Here is a 20,330-nt window from a genome sequence, read left to right as displayed (position 1 = left end):
AGTTTGTTTCTCATGTCTTGGAATTGTAATGGTCCTTGGGGACATACAAATTGTCTTCTTTTGGTTGGATGGTTGGGATGAGGAAAACAAAGTCTCCGATGAACATCGAGGCCTTGTGTTGACTGGACGCAAAGCTGAGACTGACCTGACCACAATTTTGGATGACACGTTTTTCTTTGGAGTTGGTTTCTGATCATTCTGGAAACCTTTAGCAGGGGATTTTGGGGGGGATAATAAACAGAAAGTTTGGTTGACAGCGGACTGAGCTGGGGAGTGCTCTACTTGGCATAAAGCAGTTTGCTCCATGTCTGTGCTGGCCTTGCTGCATTGGGCTACAGGAGCAGATTTAATTTCTGTCGTGGATATGCTACTATTGCAAGTTCCAATACTCTCAGGTGACGGTTTGGTTGTTAAATTCAGGTGAGGAGCCCCTGGAATTACTTGTCTCTGAGCACGGTTTGCTCTTTTAGTAGCAAGAGGAACATTCGAGGATAAAATGGGACTGCCTGCATATTCAGGACAATATTTTAAAAGGGAAGCAGGCATTTGGCTCCCAATGTTTTGTATTGGTGTGGAAGTCTGGTTACACTTATCCATGTCCTGTTTAGTTGACGGAGAAGGCTCAAAGGAAATACATTTTTCTGGGGGTAGGGCTTCAGGCATATGTGCCAATGCCTCTGATTCAACACAGGCTAACCATTTTTTATGATCTGGAGATTCTTCACACACAAAGGTCGTCTGAAGACCCCTATGATTTTCATCTGGCGAAACGCTCGATATGGGCAAACTCGTATGGTCTTCCTTAGCAGTAAGCTCACAGTTTTTAGACACTGTGAAAATCATGCCAATGTATGGATGCTCTGAGTTCTCAGTATTTCTTTCACACAAAACAGGCAAGGCAGGTGTGGTCAGTATATTGGATTCATTATGCAATGCTGCAAGCCCAGCAGATGGTGAAGTGGAAGACTCATCAAGGGAAGAAAATACCAAGAAGGTCTGGTCCGTCAAACAAAAGCTGTTGCTCCTTAAAACCATTTCACCAGAGCTCATGGAGCAGATATCATCCTCAGTCGATCCTCTCTGAGAGGTTTGACATGAACTCAGTTTTCCGTCTGCAATAAAGTCAGTCACAATACTGTCACTTCCATTCTTCTTGGAACCATTACAAGTGTGGGACTGCTTTGTAGCTTGATAGTTTTGTGCGCTTGAGCTGGTATTGGAGAAATCAACATGGCCACTGAAAGGAGTGGGGAAGCATGTTTGGTTCAGGCTCATGCTTGTGTTACAGAATGATCTATCCTCTCGCGGGGAAGTGTTTTCCAAGTTGTTTACGAATGCACCTTCATTTTGGAAGTGTTCTAGCATGTTAGGGTCAGATGAGCTGCTGGCTTCTCCATCACTGTGATTAGCAATACTACTGGAAGAGTCCGGTGACAGAGACACATTGTTGTAAGGTCTTTCAGCAGGAAGACAAATATGGAAGTTTTTGTGTGGTCCAACAAATTCATTGTATGACAAGTTAATCGTTGAATTAGACATGGAGGGGTTCCGCCAACGTAATATCTTCACATCTGTAGATGAGAGGAAAAAAAAAGTCACTCCTGATGACATTCTAAATGTCCATGAATGCAAAGTCCCACAATTTCTCCTCTTCATTTATTATACATTATTGATAGTTGTGAAATAATCTGGCATATAACTTTGCAAAACAATTGTAAGCATTCTTCCTCATAAGAATTGCGCACACCCCAGGTAATGAATAACAACGGTGCCGTGTCAGTGGAAATTCAGCGACTTGTGTGTCAAAGACGAAGGGAGAGGAGGAAAATGTATCCACAGCACAGAGCTTGATAACACAAGCTAGGGTAGGGTTAGCAGAAAGCTGGAACAGGTGAAAAGGCCATAGTTAGAAGCATAAGAGCAGTGGTCCTATTATCTTAACCATGCTGTCAGTGGCGTAGCCAGGAATTTTTCCAGTAGGGGCGCGCGCCCACAGGAAAAAAAAAAAAAATCGAACACCACCCATGCCGTTCGCTGATCGCTAAAACAACATCCGGGTCCGGGAGGCAAACGGTGAATGGATAACATCGCGCACATAGAATAGCGCAAGCACATTCGCGCAAGACCGAAAGAAAAAAACGGCATGAAAATGAAGAATCGAAAAAGCTAGATTTTTTTCAACCGGGGCGCAGGGAGTCCTAACCGGGGCGCCGCCCCGGCTCGCCCCGGCTTGGCTACGCCACTGCATGCTGTAGATAAGAAGAGAAATGGAGTAGGACTGATTTTGTATACACAACACACTCAACCTGCGTGCAAAATAAGAACATTTCGACACATGTATCACCGAATGAGGCACATTGTGATATGCAGTGCCAACAGGGAGCAGTTGGGGAAAGATTTACAAAGGTTGAGGCATGCACCAGAACGGAGAGGAATTAAAATTAGCTGAAGAACGGCAGAATATATGTGCACGCATAGTGGGGTAGGGTGGGAAGGGGAAAAGAGTCAAATTACAGGGAGAAGACCTCGCCAGCATGGGGGACTTTAAATAGCGGAGAAGTTTCAGGTGCGGCATGTGATAAAAGAGTCTCTACGAGGAGAAAAGATACAATTTATAAAGTGGTGAGGTCTGCCCTGTTGCATCAGTTTTCAGATAGTTGCACTGAAAAGATGACACGAGGCAGTGATGAAGGTGGCGAAGATGATTATAAGGTTCTCGTAATAAAAGTGACCAATGTGTGGAATGGAATGAGCTCAACACGCTGCGTTGCGACAGCCAGAAACAATGATGGCACTTGCAAGGCAGAAACGCTCCAAAGTTTGACTACGTTTCACTAAGAAGGATGAGAATAGAGCGCCATGCAATAGTTGCAATGTTGAAATTTCAACAGAGGAAGGAAATGCTTCTAATATTCAAAGGCATTTGTACACGCAGCATGCCATTAGTTTAGTCCGGTGCGGAGGGACAGTCAACAACCTAACACCAGCAGCAACATTAGCCCAAGCCTGACGTGCAGGTTTACTGCAGGTAACTAACTAACAATGCTTTTTGTGCTAGCTCAATTTCTATAATTTAGAATTTTGTTATAGACTATTTTATCATTAATATTTGTTTTTCAAAAACATTTCTGATTTTGTTTAAGACTTCACTCTAAATTTTGTAGAGTTTATATTGCTAAAATGTTTATGTTATTGTTACTGAACATACTTGACACAGAATATTTAATTTTGTATTTTGGTATAGACTATTTTATTATTTAATTTTCAAAATTTCCATCTATCCATCTTCTATACCACTTGTCCCCATGGGGGTCGCAGGCATGCTGGAGCCTATCCCAGCAGTCATCAGGCAGTAGGTAAGGGACACCCTGAACTGGTTGCCAGCCAATCGCAGGGCACACAGAGACTAACCATTCGCACTCGCACTCACACCCAATTTGGAGTGCTTTTTTCAAAACTGTTTTAACTTAATTTTTTAAGACTTCACTCTGTAATGTCGTACTTACAAAGTTGCAATATATAAAACAAAATATTGTAGTCGTTTATGTGCCCCTTTTTTCCCCCAAATGAGAATCGACAAAATAATCAAAGAGTTGAATCGTTAAACGAAATAGAAATCATACAAATCGTATCAATTCCCATCCCTCGTGTTGACCCCTATCAGGACAAACAAAAAAGACTGACTATTATAAAATGATGCTTGTGGTTTCAAAACATTTGCTTGCACTCATCAACGTCCACCATTGTAACAGTAGCTGGATGAACAAATTATTCATGACTTTTTCTGCCCACCAAGACACAATGAACCATCAACAATGTAACCTTGAGGCAGAGCACAGGACATGTTTCTGAAATGAATCATGAGAAATTCAATAAATGTATGTTACAATTAGGGAGCTCAAAAGACAACAAAAGCATCATTGTCAAAATCAAATCACCAGTCAAGTTGAAGCCTTCAGGTAGGCAGACATTGTGCACTTAAGTTTCAACTACAGTTTAAGTGAATTTAAAAATGTCTTGCTGTAGCATGTTTCACTGAGATTTTCTTTTCATTCATTCTTTCATTAGCAACCCAAATTTGTGTCTGTGGAAATGCTGTTCTTGATGAATGAACCAAGTTTTGGTGCAGTGCAGGGATCCTTAGACCAACAAAATAGGGGAAACCTATTGACTTTCTTTAAAAAAGGGAACCAACAAATAGCAGGAAAAAGATAACTTCATCTGATCCTGCAATTATTGTCTTTGTTTGATATTACTCAAGCTAAAAAATTCACAGTAAACACAAACTAGAAAGTGTTGATGTTAAGAACAACAAGCAAACACTCTTAATATATAGATTAACCATTTCTCATCACCAAATTATGGTGTGACGTAATGGATCAGTGTGCACATGACCAAGGCTCAAGTTCAACCAAGGAATATTCACAAAAGTTAACAAGGAATACGTGTGACGAGGACACACCATAACAAATGAACAGAGAACAGAGCACTAGCTAAGCCGCTGTGTGCGTTATAAAAAAAATGGAGGATTATAATTCAAATCATGCTTTTGTTTGATCCTTGCTAGGGCCTGTAATTCTTGGACTTGATCCCTGCATTAAGAAACAAAAGGACAGGGCACACATTCTGCTTATTTGATCTAGTAGGCTCATGTTAAAATGCAAACAAATCCTGACATTATTTATGGGCAAATTAAATATCATGATTCACAATACCTTGGAAAAATAAACACGTCCAAATGCAGCTCCTTCCTCGCTCGTGTTGTCAACTGTGCAAAGCTAATGTTACAACTTGGGTTAAGGTAGCCTGTGTACTCCTCCTTAGCGCTTCTCTTTTTGAAGGCCTGTGGTCAAACGTGACATTGCTTACAACTCAAGTATTAAGGGTCAAAGACTGTGCCCAGACCCAAGTCAACCAAGAAATGAACACCTTAACTCATCCCTGCTGAGCTCAGTGCAGGGGGAGTGGCCTCAGATGCCAGGCTTAGATGGTATTCACTGTTGCTAAGCAGCCAGAGTCTCTTATGAGGGAAAGGATCAGGAAGAAGATTGGAATGCAGTGTCACTGAGGAATACTGCACAATCCTAAATTCTAGACGCAAAGTAGTTTTAAGTAAACCTTCTGGTACTCCCTCTGTCAAGACACCAGACGATCGTCACTGAAAACGTCTCTGGGCACATATCCTATGTGAACACATATCACTTGACACTTGATCCCAACGCTATGCAGCAGTGTGACACCAGAGTCTAAGACACCTGAAACACTATTTTCGCTTAATCTATCTGTTATGGTAGGACACCTGAGAAGTTGACAACCACTTGTACAAGTAAAAGGCAAAACATTCTTACTAAAAATTGTTTGTCCCTCCAATATGTTGTTCCATGCTAAACTGGCAAGTAGTAGAACAATCGATTAAACAACAAGCGGCCGTTAGCTAAATATTATCAGGCATGGAGAAATTTGGGGTGCGAGTCCAGGCACTAATAATGACTAACAAAGACATGGAAACCAACAGCATGTATCATCATGTTCATGTCAATGTTCTCTTACAGCTCTTCAGGCTGCTAATCGACAGAGATGTTTGTGGCTCGCAATCATAGCAACAGCTTAGTTTCCGGTGATCGTTTGCTTTTCTTTTGGGTGGGTGTAAAATCCTTGGTTTGTTTGATTTTTAGGAGTCGAAAGAAACCTTTCACCCCCGACTAATACAGCCAACAATGACTCCTGTACAAGACATGACCAATGGCAAATGGCTAATGAGGCTAGACTTTCAATATGTACGCCGGCAATGCATTATGGGAGAGGCAGAAAGGTGCAAATCCCTCTTAGAAACTTTGGAAACAGTGGATAAGATGTGACAGGACGACAAAACAGCCATCATTAACGACTACGATCCCTACACAATTGAAACATCCAAAAACGGGCAGAAATAAGACTATTTCACTTACTGACTCATAATTGTCGTCAGCTTGTCTTACTTTCGCTAAAAGAGCACTGGCTTTCCCTACCATTAACCTTAAGGCTAGACAGAAGTTATGTTGGGCTGCTATTCAGGACAGAATCTGACATTTTCTGGTATATGTATACCTTGGCAACAATCACCCAATATCCAACGTAAAATGTACACTGAAATAGTAAGCTCAAACTCTGCAACACTGGCCATCTTTTGTACCCCCTACTTGTATTATTGCAGTCAAACAATTCACAGTAATTCACCATCTCTTGACGATGGCTATCAAATGTATCTAGTCCCTCGATAAGCACCAAAAGAAAACGATGTCGGTCTTCATACAGCATGACAGACACAGATGTGTGATGTCACTAAAACTAGCAGTTAACAACATTATTGAGTGCCTGGACATCACTGCCTGTCTTGACTTGACATTTTCACACTAGCATGATAATTTAAACAAATATTTTGAGCGACAAAAGGCATTTTATTTTGGATGTCCCACTGTACGCCAATTGGGTGTTTGCAATCTGTAGGCAATACCGGTACATAAAAATAGCCTAATAGATTTTGATGAAATCTTAAAAGTTTACAAAGGCATTCATTTGTGATCTATAATATCAACACTGCATGGCACTAGTAGCACTCGTATGTGAATGCCACTGAATGAGCAGAGTATGTATGAATCCTGTTGAGATTATTCGCCAATAAGTTAATTTAAAATCACCTGTTTCCGAAAGTTAATTTAAAATCACCTGTTTCCGACTGCCAAACATACAGAACAGACGGATTATCCTCCAACAAGTGGTCTCTATGTATAGATCAGGATTTAAGTATAGGGTGCTGACAAATATCTGGTAAATGCCTTCTTAAATTCCCACTGCTGGCATAAATCATGCCAAGATAAGGCTACATAAACACTATTTAACTTTATCTAAATGCTTGGTAGTTAATGCTACAAATGGTAACGATCAACTGTTTACAATATTGATTTTAAAATACCCTAAACTAACGCGTTACAACTCGCCAGTGAGAGAAATAGTTTTGACGCCACCAATACGGCATCAGTTGTTCAATTATTCGAAACAGCTTGCAAAATAAAATTACAAATAAATAACAGAGGCGCAAAATAAAGTTACAAATAAATAACCGAGGTGCAAAATGGGCGTTGTAACATCGTTTGCTATCACGAGAGAGGTTGTATTCTTGAATTCATGTACTTTACCCAATAAGGCCACAGGTAATATGAGAGGTAAGCGCACGCTATCCACTGGCGATCAAAGGAGTCAATATTTGTTATGTTTATGGAATAAACATATCGAAACAAAGCACGTGTGTACCTGTCACCTGCAACATGAAGAAACACCGGGAGCGCGCCTTGTATCGTGATGAGGCAAGGACTTCTTATTTCCGCAGATATTCAACTACACGATGTCAGGAGTGTGTGAGTTCGGCCCCTATTTCCGCAATGGGGATGCTCGTGTAATTTGCACACGTGTGACCCTTGCTTTTTACCTGCGTGAACTTTGACCGCCACCTCCACGCCCACCCTCCATTTATGACATGACAATCGCTTTACTTCAGTTACGTCGATTAAAAAACTACAGCGCAGAATTTGTTTCTCCCACTCTTTCTTCATTGAGTTTTAATATACTTTAAAGATAATGTATTTGTTTATTAGTCATTTCCAATGCCAATTTTTATACATACAAGATAAGATTCCTCCCCCACCTCCCCTGCCCCTCCCCCACCTCCCCTGCCCTCCTGCCCCCCTTCCCTGACCTCCCTCCCTTCCCCTCTCTCACTGCCTTCTCCCTTGTCAACTCCTCCACTATCCTAGACATCATTACCTCATCCAAGACAACCACCTGCTCTCTCGACCCTCTTCCAACGACCTTAACTGAGGCCTGCCTCCCTGTCCTCCTCCCCCACCTCACCACCCTTTTTAATCAGTCTTTATCCCTTGGCCACTTTCCCACTGTCTATAAACTTGCAGCCATCACCCCCATCCTCAAAAAGCCCACCTTGGACCCACTCAACCTCTCCAACTACCGTCCCATCTCCAACCTTTCATTCCTTTCCAAAACCCTAGAACGCATTGTCTCCACCCAACTCCACACCCATCTCCAGTCCAACAACCTCTATGAACCCTTCCAGTCCGGATTCCGCCCACTTCACAGCACTGAAACAGCTCTAGTCAAAGTCACCAACGATCTCCTCATTTCTGCAGACTCTGGTGCCCTCAACATCCTACTACTACTTGACCTTAGCGCAGCCTTTGACACTGTGAACCATTCCATCCTCCTCCAAAGGCTGCGCCAACTAGGTGTTGAGGGCACTGCACTCGACTGGCTCACCTCCTACCTCACCAACAGAAACCAGTTCATCTCTCTCTCCGGTCACACATCCATCCTCTCCCCAGTTACACAAGGGGTCCCCCAAGACTCAGTTCTTGGCCCCCTCCTATTCATCTGTTACCTCTTTCCCCTTGGTACTGTCATCCGCAAACTCAATCTGGACTTCCACTGCTACGCTGATGACACCCAGATCTACATACGTACGACACCAACCCGTAACCCTTCCCTCACTCATTTTGAAACCTGCATCTCTACAATAAAAGCATGGCTGACCCACAACTTTCTCAAACTCAACAGTGACAAAACAGAGCTCCTCCTCATAGGCACTAAATCCTCCCTTAACAAAACTGGATCCATCACACTCACCATCGACTCCTCAAACATCACTCCCTCCCCTCTGGCACGCAATCTTGGCGTTATTTTTAACCCCACACTGTCCTTTCAACCTCATGTTAGCTCAGTTGTCAAGACCTCCTACTTCCACCTCCGACGCATCGCTAAAATCCGGCACTGCCTTTCTCTCCCTGCCGCTGAATCTCTCATCCACGCCTTCATCTCATCCCGGCTTGATTACTGCAACTCCCTTCTCACTGGAATCACTGCTCACTCACTCCATCGACTTCAACTAGTCCAAAACTCTGCTGCCCGCCTCCTTACCCACACCCGGTCCCGTGAACACATCACTCCTGTTCTCCACTCTCTTCACTGGCTCCCCATGAAGGAGCGTATCATCTTCAAGATACTCCTCCTCACCTTCAAAGCCCTTCACCACCTGGCTCCCACTTACCTATCCGACCTCCTTGTCCCCTACTGCCCCAACCGTCCCCTCCGATCCTCCAATACTTCACGTCTGACAGTCCCAAAATCCAAACTCAAATCCTTCGGTGACAGAGCCTTTTCCTGCACATCACCCCGACTCTGGAACTCTCTCCCCCAGTCTGTCTGTGACTCACCCACACTCCCCACATTTAAGTCCCGTCTAAAAACTTACCTCTTCTCCCAAGCGCATGACCTCCCCTACCCATAACTGGTTTTCTCTTCTTAAGTTTACCCGATTGTTTCTTCCCCGTCCCCCTCCCCTCATGTATGTCTTTGCCTTGTTCCCTGTAAGCGTCTTTGGGTGTTTGAAAAGCGCTATATAAATTTAATGAATTATTATTATTATTAAGATTATATATAGTCTTAGTGTTTAAGAAATCATGGCAAAAGATCTATAAGTTTGCATTTTCCAATTTTTAACAAACCTGCCATTGTTTAATTGCTGCAGACGTCAACATATTAGACATATCAGGTTTTTATTTCAAATCAGAATGTACAGAATTTATAGTCATTTTATACTTGCGTGATTATGAACAATATGAATACAAAGCCTACACTCGAAGTAAAAGACAAAAAGGTGCATTATGAGAGACCTTAGCATTATGCTGAACAAAAATCACATTTTGAATTGGTAATCAACAATCATCAGTAACATGCCAGGTATTTAATTTTACATACGTAATCATTCAGAGGTACAATATATATTGTTTATTATCTGACTTTCAGCATTTACTGCATGATACACTATGTGATTAGTAAGAAAACACACAAAGGTTTACAACATCTGTTTGTTTCCTAGGTTACTTGTTACATGTATTTTGTCCAACATGAGTATTGGGTAAAAGGACCGTGTCTGGTAAATCTTCTCAACATAACTAAAGCTTGTAGTTTTCATATGTCAAGGTTCTTCAGTCCACATTAAGGAACAAACATGTAAATCAGCTGTTGGTATGTTTTGTTTTCAGTTTGAACGGATGGAAAACATAGATACAGTATGAAAGTGCTACAAATTAGACAGACAAAATGGTTTAAGATGGTATTACTTTGCCACATCAGTTGTTGGCCATGTTGCTGCTGTCCATTTTGGAGGTTATGATCTGGTGGTGGGGGGTGGACCTCCGCTCCTGAAGGCAAGTGTACGCTATCAAAGCAGCAGCAGTGGGAGCAAGTGTCTTTCAGGCAAACTAAAGAAGTAAAGCAAGGATAGCGTCTGTCCATTGGCAACCACAGGTTGAAAAGGTTCATCTCCTTTTCCACATGAGCCCATGGTCTCTTCATTTGACACAAGAGGGCCAGGAGAGGCCACCACAGGACGCAGAGACAATAATGTAAATGACCACCTTAAAAGACAAAAAAAAAAAAAAAAGTTAATTTCTTACAATGACATCCAATAGTTAGTTCACTTTTTTTTGTTGGTTTGTTTTAGTTTTGATTTAACAAATAAATGACCCAATGTTAGGCAGGTTCTCAATTATATGAGATACAATTACTCACCAGGCACACCAGCGCAACAACTAAGGTCAACTTGAGGTTTTTCATACACATGGCCCTGGCAAGATTCCGACTTGTGGTCTTAAACGTGACAGACTAAAATAAAAACAGAAAAAGGAGTTTTAGAATTACTTCACACAAACAGACAGCTGTTATCAGTTATTACACCAGGAAAAAAGGAGAAAATACTCACAGAATCAACCAGATTTTCTGTCTTGTCAATCAACAACTCCAATTTCTCCCCCCTCTGAGCAACCAGATCTGGATATGAGATAATTTAAGCATAAGAACATGCACTCGTGTCCAAAGTCAGTCAACAAAGGTTGCTGTCCATAAGATCCGATTTGATGACTAATTGCAACTACTACTATTGGTGACTAGTTAACTCACAAAATAGTCATTTGTGGTAGTCTTACAATCCACAACCCTCTACACTGATGACACACACCTATGTTGCGGACCATAATGCCCTTCAGGTCATCCACTTGCATCTGTGTTTCAGTAAGCCGATCTGATCCCCGGGGATCCGAGTGGTGTTTCTGCAAGGAAATGGAAAGGAGACATGTTCAGTCCAAAGCTAATATCACAAATGGATCATTATTATCAGTATCATTTTGGAGTGGATGATTAGGACAATCCTCTGGACCAGATTTTTTCAGATGGACATTATTAAAGATTAAGTTTAAAGATTAACGTCCCAATGATCGTCACACACACACCTGGGTGTGGTGAAATTTGTCCTCTGCATTTAACCCATCCCCGTGTGATTTTAATCCATCCCCTGGGGGAGAGGGGAGCAGTGCGCAGCAGCGGTGCCACGCTCGGGAATCAGTTGGTGATCTAACCCCCCAATTCCAACCCTTAATGCTGAGTGCCAAGCAGGGAGGCAATGGGTCCCATTTTTATAGTCTTTGGTATGACCCGGCCGGGGTTTGAACCCACAACCTTCCAGTCTCAGGGCGGACACTCTACCACTAGGCCACTGAGCTGGTTTAGCCTGGCTTGCTGACTTCCTGATGTTTTTACAGCAATTTTGACAGGACTACAGAGGTGATTCTTTCTGGATACGTTTGGGTTTCCTAACCATGCAACAACATAGAAGGACAAAACACATTCAATTAAAAGAGAGTCATCTCAAGCTTACCTAAAGAATACAATTATTGATTAAACCCATTGGAGGTGACATCAACATGAAGTCAAAAACACAGCTTATTGTCAAGGACCACACCCAGATATTTGTATTCCTCCACAATCTCAATTTAAGTGAAATGATAAGAGAGGCTGTCTGCAAGCAGAGGGCACTGGATGCTATTGAATGCTGAGGGAGGAAAATTCCATAAAGAAGAGTCTTGCATGCGTCTTATGCCCCTCAAGATGTCTGGACAAATAGTGTAGCCCGTTGCCAACCCTCTATGGAAACTGCATTGACTCAAGGTGCTGTTCAACGTGCCATGCCAGCGTGTGTGGCGGCAACCAGATGAAGAGTACAAAGACAAGTGGGTCTTGCCTACATGATGGTGGGAGCGTCATGGTCTGGGGCTGTATGAGTGCTGCTGGCACTGGGGAGCTACAGTTCATTGAGGGAACAATGAATGCCAACATGTACTATGGAACACTGAAGCAGATTGCGAGAATATAAATACATAAAAAAAACTACTATACAATGAATAAACAATTTCCAACACAGTCTCTTTGCCACATTGCCATTTCACAAAGCCTCCGCTTCACCCCCCCCGTAATAATCTGTGTATGTCCGGCACACTGCAGTTCTCCGATTTTGTGAGATCAGGCGTGAGTTCACGAAAGCTAATTATGCCAATAAGCTGTCACAGCCCCAACAAAGGCACAAATGACAAACAAAACTGTTAGCGAGGTAAGAATTCCTCTTTGTACAAGAAATATGAATGAACCCAGAAAATCCTAATCCATCAAATTACTGTTCAGGCAATGCTTAATAATTTTGAGGGTTGATATCAGCAACACAGTGAGCATATAATGTATGACTACAGAGAAAAAAAAATGCTTTCTAAGGGCAATTTTTTCCCCCCCACAGGTGCATGTTGATGAGAAATTACGTTAATGTATTTTTATTTATGAAATTAGTGCGGGCAACATATCTTGTCACTTCGAAGCATTTAATTTTTAAGTAGCCTAATAAAACAAAATGAAAATTCAAAACTGCTGAAACTACCTCAGAAGTGGTACTATCAATGAGACATGATAGTTACAGAAGTAGAAGGGGGGCAAAAACTAAAACTACGCAGGTACTCCTGTCATATTCACCATCTGAGCAGCCAGCGTCGATGAGAACTCGCTGTTCATGGCGTACGGCAGGGCTGTTTGTGCTCGTGAGCCATATGTGGTCTGGAAGCGCCGCTTGATCTCACTGAGGAAGCTGAATGCACGAGACCTTTCAAAATCCTTTCACACACATAAAAAGGGTCCATGAATAAACAAATACAAACATAATACATAATCTGAAATGAGACATGCAACCCTCCCGAGTGCATTTTTAGCGTTTTAAAATAAGTCATGCCAACAAAACATCAATCCCGTGTTTGATTGTACATCAGTTTTGATAAGTGGCTGAGGTTCCAAGACATTTAGAAAAAGAATATGTCATGATGGCGTGAACCAGTACTTACATCATCTGTGATACACAGGTATATGATTCTGTCATGGCAGATGTAATGAAAAAGATAGCTGAAAGATAAGGGGGTTTGAAAGAATATTATTTCATATTCTACCCTGTTTGAAAGAACACACTACTGTAGACAAAAGCCGCCATTATTCTTCCCAATGAAAGAAACGAAAAGCCCCTCTTTCCTCATCAAAGTATTTGCTCGAGGATGTTAATTTTTTCTTCAATTATGATTAACCACTTTAGAAAAAACACATTTTGCTACTTTCTGTCAACCGTAAATGACATCACGTGCTCAGCAGGTAACAACAAATAACAGCCCAGCTTGCGAACATCACATGAGCCGTTATTGGTTGGTACTACTGTTATAGGTTCCTGCAATTAATGTGATAACTTTTTTCTTCATTTCTGATTAACCACTTTAAAAACACATTTTGCTACTTGCTGGCAACTGGAAACGACATCACATGTGCTCAGCAGGTAACAACCAATGACGGCCGAGCTTGCGAACATCACATGAGCCGTGATTGGTTGGTACCACTGTTATAAATTTCCCTTTAATTAGACAAATGTGTGTAATCTCCTACCAAGTGCTTGTTTGCAAAGAAGTCAACTAATAGGTAATTGTCAAATGAACTAAGTACAAAAACTACTATGTAAAGATACAATATAAGACAAGAATAGATTGCTTACATTTTACAAACTTCAGTGCACACTTTTTTTCCACGCGCACGCACACACGCGCGCACGCACACACACACACACACACACACACACACATATACACTGCTAAACTGCGAATGCCCGAGTATTTCAACCCTATTCTTGAAAATGTCGTATGTAAGACTCAATCAACTTAACGGCGATACATACGCTAATATGGTAACACAATGGCAAATAAATGCGAAGTCCCACATGAGGGTGAAAACGTAAAATATGCGTGAGGAGCAAATGCCCACCTACCTGCCATGGCTGTATGTCAACTTGTTATTCTCAGAGGGAATTTTGGCTAAGATTTGCTCAGTTACTTCGAGGAAGTTGCCGCCACACCATGCATGCTTGGCTAGGATGGTTGTTCCACGAGCCACCACGGCAAATAGAATTGCCATGGCTACAGTTGTTGGCACAGACCTGACAACACAAGAATATGAAAAGATGGGGAGGAGACAAACCAGAAACGCACCTGTCGAACATTTTCATGATAAGGCCTAATGGAAATCTCTGCGTCAATATTCAAATCAGATTGTGAATAACTCCCAAAACAGCTGGTGATCTGGCTGACGGGAGGTACACAAAAGAACTACAAACTATGATGACATATTTGAGTTTTTTCTAATGTTGACAACACTCGGCATAAGACGTTACTGCAGATCCAATTTTGCACCAATAGTAATACAATGTCACATTTAATGCTTAGTCAAAAAACCTTGAACGCAAGCAGCCTTCAAAGAAGCACGTTTACACAAAACTCCAACATCTCAGACGACTTCCTCACCTAGCAAATCCCTTCCGAGTGACTTCTGCTTTGTAAACCAGCACCCGGACCTTCGGACCGGAAACTAATGTACTGGGTTAAAGGGTAGTGTAGTCCACATTACGTTTCATTGATGTATGCTCCGTGGAACCGGTTAAATGTTGGACTACAAGCAGCGACTTTCTTTTTCGGCAAGGTTTTAATACGTCATAATATTACGACAAAACTTTAATAATTTTTCCTCCGTTTATTCTTGCAGGTTATTTGGAGAGAATTTGTTCTGTAACTGTATTACTTGCAACACCCACATTAAAAAATAAGCTGATATAAAAAATCTGGTCGGTTAAAACATACTTTGAAGCGTTTTCATTGGACGTAAACAAACTCACCTCAGCCGTTACCTGTCAGACAAAACTATGGGTAAACCCGTATGGGTCCGCGTGAGTGTGCAGCATGGCTGAAGAAGGCGAGAAGAAACGAATTCTCGAAATGGTAAGAGTCTTAAACAAACCCTACAAGATTGACACTGACAATATGTAAATATGATTTTAACAATAACCCGACGCTACCTCGGCACCCGACAGGTTTTACTATACATTGCATCCGTAGTGTGATACTAGCATCTGTGGCGCGGCAAGCAAATTGCCCGGTTGTTTACACGTGAAACATTGGTGATAAAAAACAACAATGGTGATCAAAATCAGCACCACTTTAATCAACACTCAAGCTTTACACATTACTGGTGATCTAAAGTTTCACTATAATGCAACAGAGAGGACTTAACTTACATACCTTGTTTACGTTTTTTTTCCACTAGGGATCGCTCTTGATTAGGTGAATTTAAATCTGATAAAAGTTGAACTGTTTTTTGTTGTTGTTGTGTTTGTTTATTTCTGCAATGCGTTTTAGGTCCAATTAAGGCCGGCAAAAGTGAAACAGTTATTTTTTCTGCAATGCGTTTTAGGTCCAAGCCGATGGTTCTGATGAGGGCAGTGTGACATTTGTGATGCATGATGAAGACCATACCCTGGGCAACTCTCTGCGATATATGATCATGAAAGAGTCAGTGCTTTTGACCAAGTTGGCGAAAGAAATGTTTTTTTAGTTTAAACCAAAGGTCACTTTTCCTTTTTTTGTGTTTACACCAGCGAGTCTGTTGAGTTTTGCGGCTACACCATCACCCATCCATCAGAGAACAAGATAAACTTTCGGATTCAGACACGAGGTAAAGAACACTGGCTACCAGTAATGGTGTTTTAGAATATTTTTGTTAATTTGACCAAAAATGTGCAAAATAGTAAGTAGACATTTTCTTTGTCTGGGCTACAAAACCCCACAGGCTTTTGGAAACATACACTTCACTTTGATAAAAGAGCTTATACAATATTTGTGTGTGCGTTTCCCCCAAATTGATACCACGTTTCTAACATTACGTTAAATTGCTTTTATTTTAGTTTTGTCCAGTTATATTTGACAATCAGTGAGGTGGGTAGATGTGGAATTATGTTAGCAAAACACTGGCCCAGACTAACATCACATTGTTTCAGTATTCTACAAGATGTTTTTTTTTTTAAGCTCATTATGATCAATCAAGGGCAAAATAGAATGGAATAGAATAGATCTTTATTGTCATTGTCACACATGTACAACGAAATTTAAAAAGTGCCAACCGATCAGCGCATGAGATAAAAAAATGAATAAATAGAATAAAAAAGATAAAAAATACAAGCTAAAACCCACAGAAGAACATACACAGACATATTCATTTACGTTTAGCGGCATTCAATGTAAATAATGTTTGGGATGGATGAATTGTAATGTTTGGGATGGATGAATTAGTAGACGAACAGATGATGGACGTATGGATGATGGATGAACAGGTGAATGGGGAGGCGGTTGGATAGATGGATGAATGGATTGATTGCATGTCAGTACAAAAGTATTTCAGTGCTTCATCTTTGCTTACAAGTATCTGGTAGAATAGAATATATATTTTTTCTCTCTCCAGGATAAAAGATGACAGCAGAAAAATTACACTTTACATTATACAGACATTAGTGCAAATACTCATCTATTGGTTTTGTCTCTGGATTAACTAGTTAAAATACTAATCTATTGGTTGAACAAATATTTTTGGTGGATTAATTATGAAATTGTTCTGTATTCAGACTGCCATTGTGTTTTACAACATTTTTGTTCCTTTGAGCAAAAATGTGCAATATAAGAAGAGTTGCCAGTTATTTTTCCTATGTAGCGTTGTGAACGTGACCTGAATATGTCTCGTGGCTTTGAGTAACCCGCTCATTCTGCTTTGATGAAAGAGAGCAATGAATATGTTCCCCCCCTTTCCATTATCTGAACTACTTTTCCTCACGAGGTTCAAGGACCGCTCTTACAAAACCCTTAAGATTTTTCGACTGCGGTTTCATCACATGAATGATCTACGCAAAAACGAATGCGTTGGTAGGCCAGTTCCTCACAAGTACCTGCTGTTTCCTTCCCTCCCCCCCTAGATGGAACTCCAGCCGTTGAGTCTCTGAGGAAGGGCCTGACTCAGCTCCGGGAAGTTTGTCAACATGTTCTCACCACTTTTGAGGTAGGCCTTGACAGACTTAAACAAATGAAGGCAAAGTGCAACATTGAAAAAAACATGCTGCTTCAGTTTACAAAAGGTGGTTTGAATCAAAAGTAAAATGGATAAATCATCTTTATCTTAGATCTCACATTAAAGAGCACTTCAAATAATCAGTACCACTACACACAGGCTCTTTCTTTTGGTACATCAGGAGTCTGATCCAAAATGTGTGAAAACCTTCAGATCCAAGAAAGATTTGGAGTGGCTTGGGGGGAACGTCACATCATATGCTCGATGTATGCAAAGACGAGCTTTGATGTTCGGGTTATTGTAGGAGCACTTTGATGAAGCTGGGATTACGTGATAGTCACCGCATGACCACAAAATGGATAATCTTCCTGGAAAACAACCAATGTCTTTGTTTAACCGAGCTAAGACAGACAAATGAGACATAAAGCATTTGTCTCTTACAAGTGTCTATACATTGGCGCAGTTTCCTTAGGAAACATACAAATGCATATGCAATGAAGCAAAGTTGAAACCCAGCAGTTAACTGCCCCCAAAGTGGTGGAATTTATCAACCAACATTTTCTGAAAAAAAGTCAGTTAAAGTCAAAATCATCACATTGAATTTTAATGGCCCTACCGGTTGCCAGCCAATCGCAGGGCACACATAGACACACGACCACCCGCACTCCATCTGGGCAATTTGGAGTGCTCAATCAGCCTATCATGCATGTTTTTGGGATGTGGGAGGAAACCAGAGTGCCCAGAGAAAACCCACGCGGACACAGGGAGAACATGCAAATTCCACACAGGGAGGGCCAGAGGTGGAATCAAACTCGCACCCTCTGAACTGTGAGGCGGACATGCGGTAGAGGGGGGGCAGGAGTAATTGATTGACAAAACAATTTTGTAGTTCAACCAAAAATATACTAAACACTTTGATACCTAAACACTTAAATGATATTTCATAGTAATCTTACCCTTAAAAACCAATTGGCTTATTTATTTTGGAAAAAAAAGTCTGTACACGGTGACAAATAAGTACATTTACTTGAACACTTCAGGCTAAACTTTGATTTTCCCCAACATAGAAAAATATCGGACTCGTGATCCAAATAATACTTGGAAGGGATTACTGTCCTCTTCCTTTAGCGTCAGCGAGCACTGCTCAGATGGCGGTTTTTGAACCCATGACAGGGCCTCTCAGCAAGAGACCCTTGTGTCAATGTTGTCGCAACTCAAGCTGAATGTTCTCTTGTACTATTCCAGGCAAAAGTGAAAGAGTTCAAAGAAAACCAGGAGCAACCCATGGAATGAAGAACATCAAGCCAAATGAAAGAACATAGTTTTATTTATTTAGTAAGTATAGTTTTATACAAAAGGTTGTTGAAATGCAGCCATGCAAATGCTTGTCCAAAGATATTGATTGTCCCCTTTTTTTGTGGGGAAAAGCATTTGGGTATTTTTTTCCCTGTTCCGTATTTCCCGAATTGTTGGCTTGAGGAGGCAAAACATTAAACTCCAGAACAAAAATGATCAGTGTCACGTTGTGTCCTATTTTTTCATTCCTCAACTCCCCCAAGACTAGTTATTTCCTGTGCTATGAATTGTCGCAACTGCTCCTTTTAAAGCAGGGGTCTCAAACTCCAGTCCTCGGGGGCCGCATTCCTACATGTTTTCCAAGTTTCCCTCGTTAAACACACCTGATTCAATTAGCAGGCTCCTGCAGAACGTGAGGATGAACTGATCATTTGAATCAAGTGTGTTTAACGAGGGAAACTTGTAGGAATGCGGCCCCCGAGGACTGGAGTTTGAGACCCCTGTTTTAAAGGATTTCCAAAGCATTGATGTAATCCTTGGAACACAAAATTGTTTGCATCTGTCCTTTTGAAGAGGTTTTTGACATCTCAAGGGAAACTATGGATCTAAAGATTTCACAATTGGCAAAAAAACGCAGTCTGGGTTATTTTGCATTGTGCCGCCAAAGCAGATGCAGAAAAAGAACGAGGGTACTGAAGTTTGAATAATAACATGTAAGGTTTGGAGGGTTAAGCATATCCGTCTGTCACATGGCAACACATAGCTGCGTGTGTGGTTGACAGCTTTGGGAACAATCGTCAACACGTGGTTTTCAAAAAGGAATTTCTATGGTGCAACAGTTATCTCATGTTTTCCACTTAGCCTTGCTGCACCGATAAATTCAAGAGACATTTAGATGTGCAAGTCACAAAATTGATGGACATTCTCTGCAGTGGAGCAAGAACGGGACAGACTGCCTGTATGTAGCTTGATGACAGTCATTCTGTCCTATGCTTCAAGTAAGCAATGTGTACTATATCAGGGTTTTTCCACACTTTACAGTCAAGAAAAGGGGAGATTATTATTATTATTTTTTTATTTTTTTTACAAGAACCCCCTCTCAATCCTTTTGGCGATTAAACTTTATCCAGGGCCACAAGCATAACTCTGAGCAACCCTAAATACCATGGACATAGTTATTTTTTGCAACCTTAATATTCAAGAGCTATTTGATAGAAATAAATCAATTTCAGCTGAATTCAATGCAATAGTCATCCATCATCATCACTAACAGCATAGCTGCAAGCAGAGGGGCAACTTTCCAAACGGACAGTCAATATTTGCTATATTTAGTGAATTCGCATTTTAGCAACTACTTTTCAAAAAAGCAACAATGTCAGTCCTACCAGAGCTTTGGATGGATGGATGGATGGATGGATGGATGGATGGATGGATGGATGGATGGATGGATGGATGGATGGACGGACGGACGGACGGACGGACGGACGGACGGACGGACGGACGGAACTGACAAACAGGTGGCCTGGCTGCTGGTGAATGACATTGGCCAAATTTACTGATGCGTTCATCAAAATAACCCATCTTAGATTGAGGGATTTTGACCTATCTTAAAATAAAGCCAAAATGGGTAAAAGGTTTCACAACCTAGGAAAATGTTGGGGATTTTCCTTTCGTTTTAGTACTTTGCATGCCCTGGT

The 20,330-nt window shown here is 41.3% G+C and overlaps 2 protein-coding genes across 4 annotated transcripts; one reads left to right on the top strand and one right to left on the bottom strand.

Moving 5' to 3' along the window:
• Positions 1-9,583: 9,583 nt before the first annotated feature.
• sybl1 (synaptobrevin-like 1) lies at positions 9,584-14,902 on the bottom strand. 3 transcript variants are annotated; one of them, XM_037262123.1, is made up of 8 exons: positions 14,754-14,902; positions 14,222-14,389; positions 13,263-13,320; positions 12,901-13,038; positions 11,066-11,156; positions 10,811-10,878; positions 10,621-10,713; positions 9,584-10,466 (listed from the first exon to the last, which is right to left on the bottom strand). In XM_037262123.1, exons 2-8 carry the CDS (start codon positions 14,365-14,367, stop codon positions 10,401-10,403), a joined length of 660 nt encoding a protein of 219 aa, XP_037118018.1. In that variant the 5' UTR covers positions 14,368-14,389; positions 14,754-14,902; the 3' UTR covers positions 9,584-10,400. The 3 variants fall into 3 exon arrangements, with proteins under 3 accessions (XP_037118018.1, XP_037118020.1, XP_037118019.1); XM_037262125.1 differs by having other exon boundaries at positions 14,701-14,763; XM_037262124.1 differs by having other exon boundaries at positions 14,685-14,761.
• Positions 14,903-15,081: 179 nt separating this feature from the next.
• Positions 15,082-18,849, top strand: polr1d (RNA polymerase I and III subunit D). The gene is made up of 5 exons (XM_037262127.1): positions 15,082-15,224; positions 15,697-15,794; positions 15,881-15,957; positions 17,246-17,328; positions 18,583-18,849. The coding sequence occupies exons 1-5, from the start codon at positions 15,186-15,188 to the stop codon at positions 18,628-18,630; spliced, it is 345 nt and encodes a 114-aa protein (XP_037118022.1). The 5' UTR covers positions 15,082-15,185; the 3' UTR covers positions 18,631-18,849.
• Positions 18,850-20,330: the final 1,481 nt, after the last annotated feature.

The sequence above is a fragment of the Syngnathus acus genome, chromosome 10, assembly GCF_901709675.1.
Source record: "Syngnathus acus chromosome 10, fSynAcu1.2, whole genome shotgun sequence".
Classification (NCBI taxonomy): domain Eukaryota; kingdom Metazoa; phylum Chordata; class Actinopteri; order Syngnathiformes; family Syngnathidae; genus Syngnathus; species Syngnathus acus.
This window is presented reverse-complemented; position numbering and strand designations above follow the sequence as displayed.

Excerpts from the sequence above, each read along its gene's own strand:
- sybl1 (XM_037262123.1), bottom strand. The coding sequence starts at position 14,367 with ATGGCAATTCTATTTGCCGTGGTGGCTCGTGGAACAACCATCCTAGCC. Across the intron at positions 13,039-13,262 it reads ACCTGTGTATCACAGATGAT|GATTTTGAAAGGTCTCGTGC; the intron begins GTAAGTACTGGT and ends TGTGTGTGAAAG. Across the intron at positions 11,157-12,900 it reads CGACGCTGGCTGCTCAGATG|AAACACCACTCGGATCCCCG; the intron begins GTGAATATGACA and ends ATTTCCTTGCAG.
- polr1d (XM_037262127.1), top strand. The coding sequence starts at position 15,186 with ATGGCTGAAGAAGGCGAGAAGAAACGAATTCTCGAAATG. Across the intron at positions 15,225-15,696 it reads AGAAACGAATTCTCGAAATG|GTCCAAGCCGATGGTTCTGA; the intron begins GTAAGAGTCTTA and ends AATGCGTTTTAG. Across the intron at positions 17,329-18,582 it reads ATGTTCTCACCACTTTTGAG|GCAAAAGTGAAAGAGTTCAA; the intron begins GTAGGCCTTGAC and ends GTACTATTCCAG.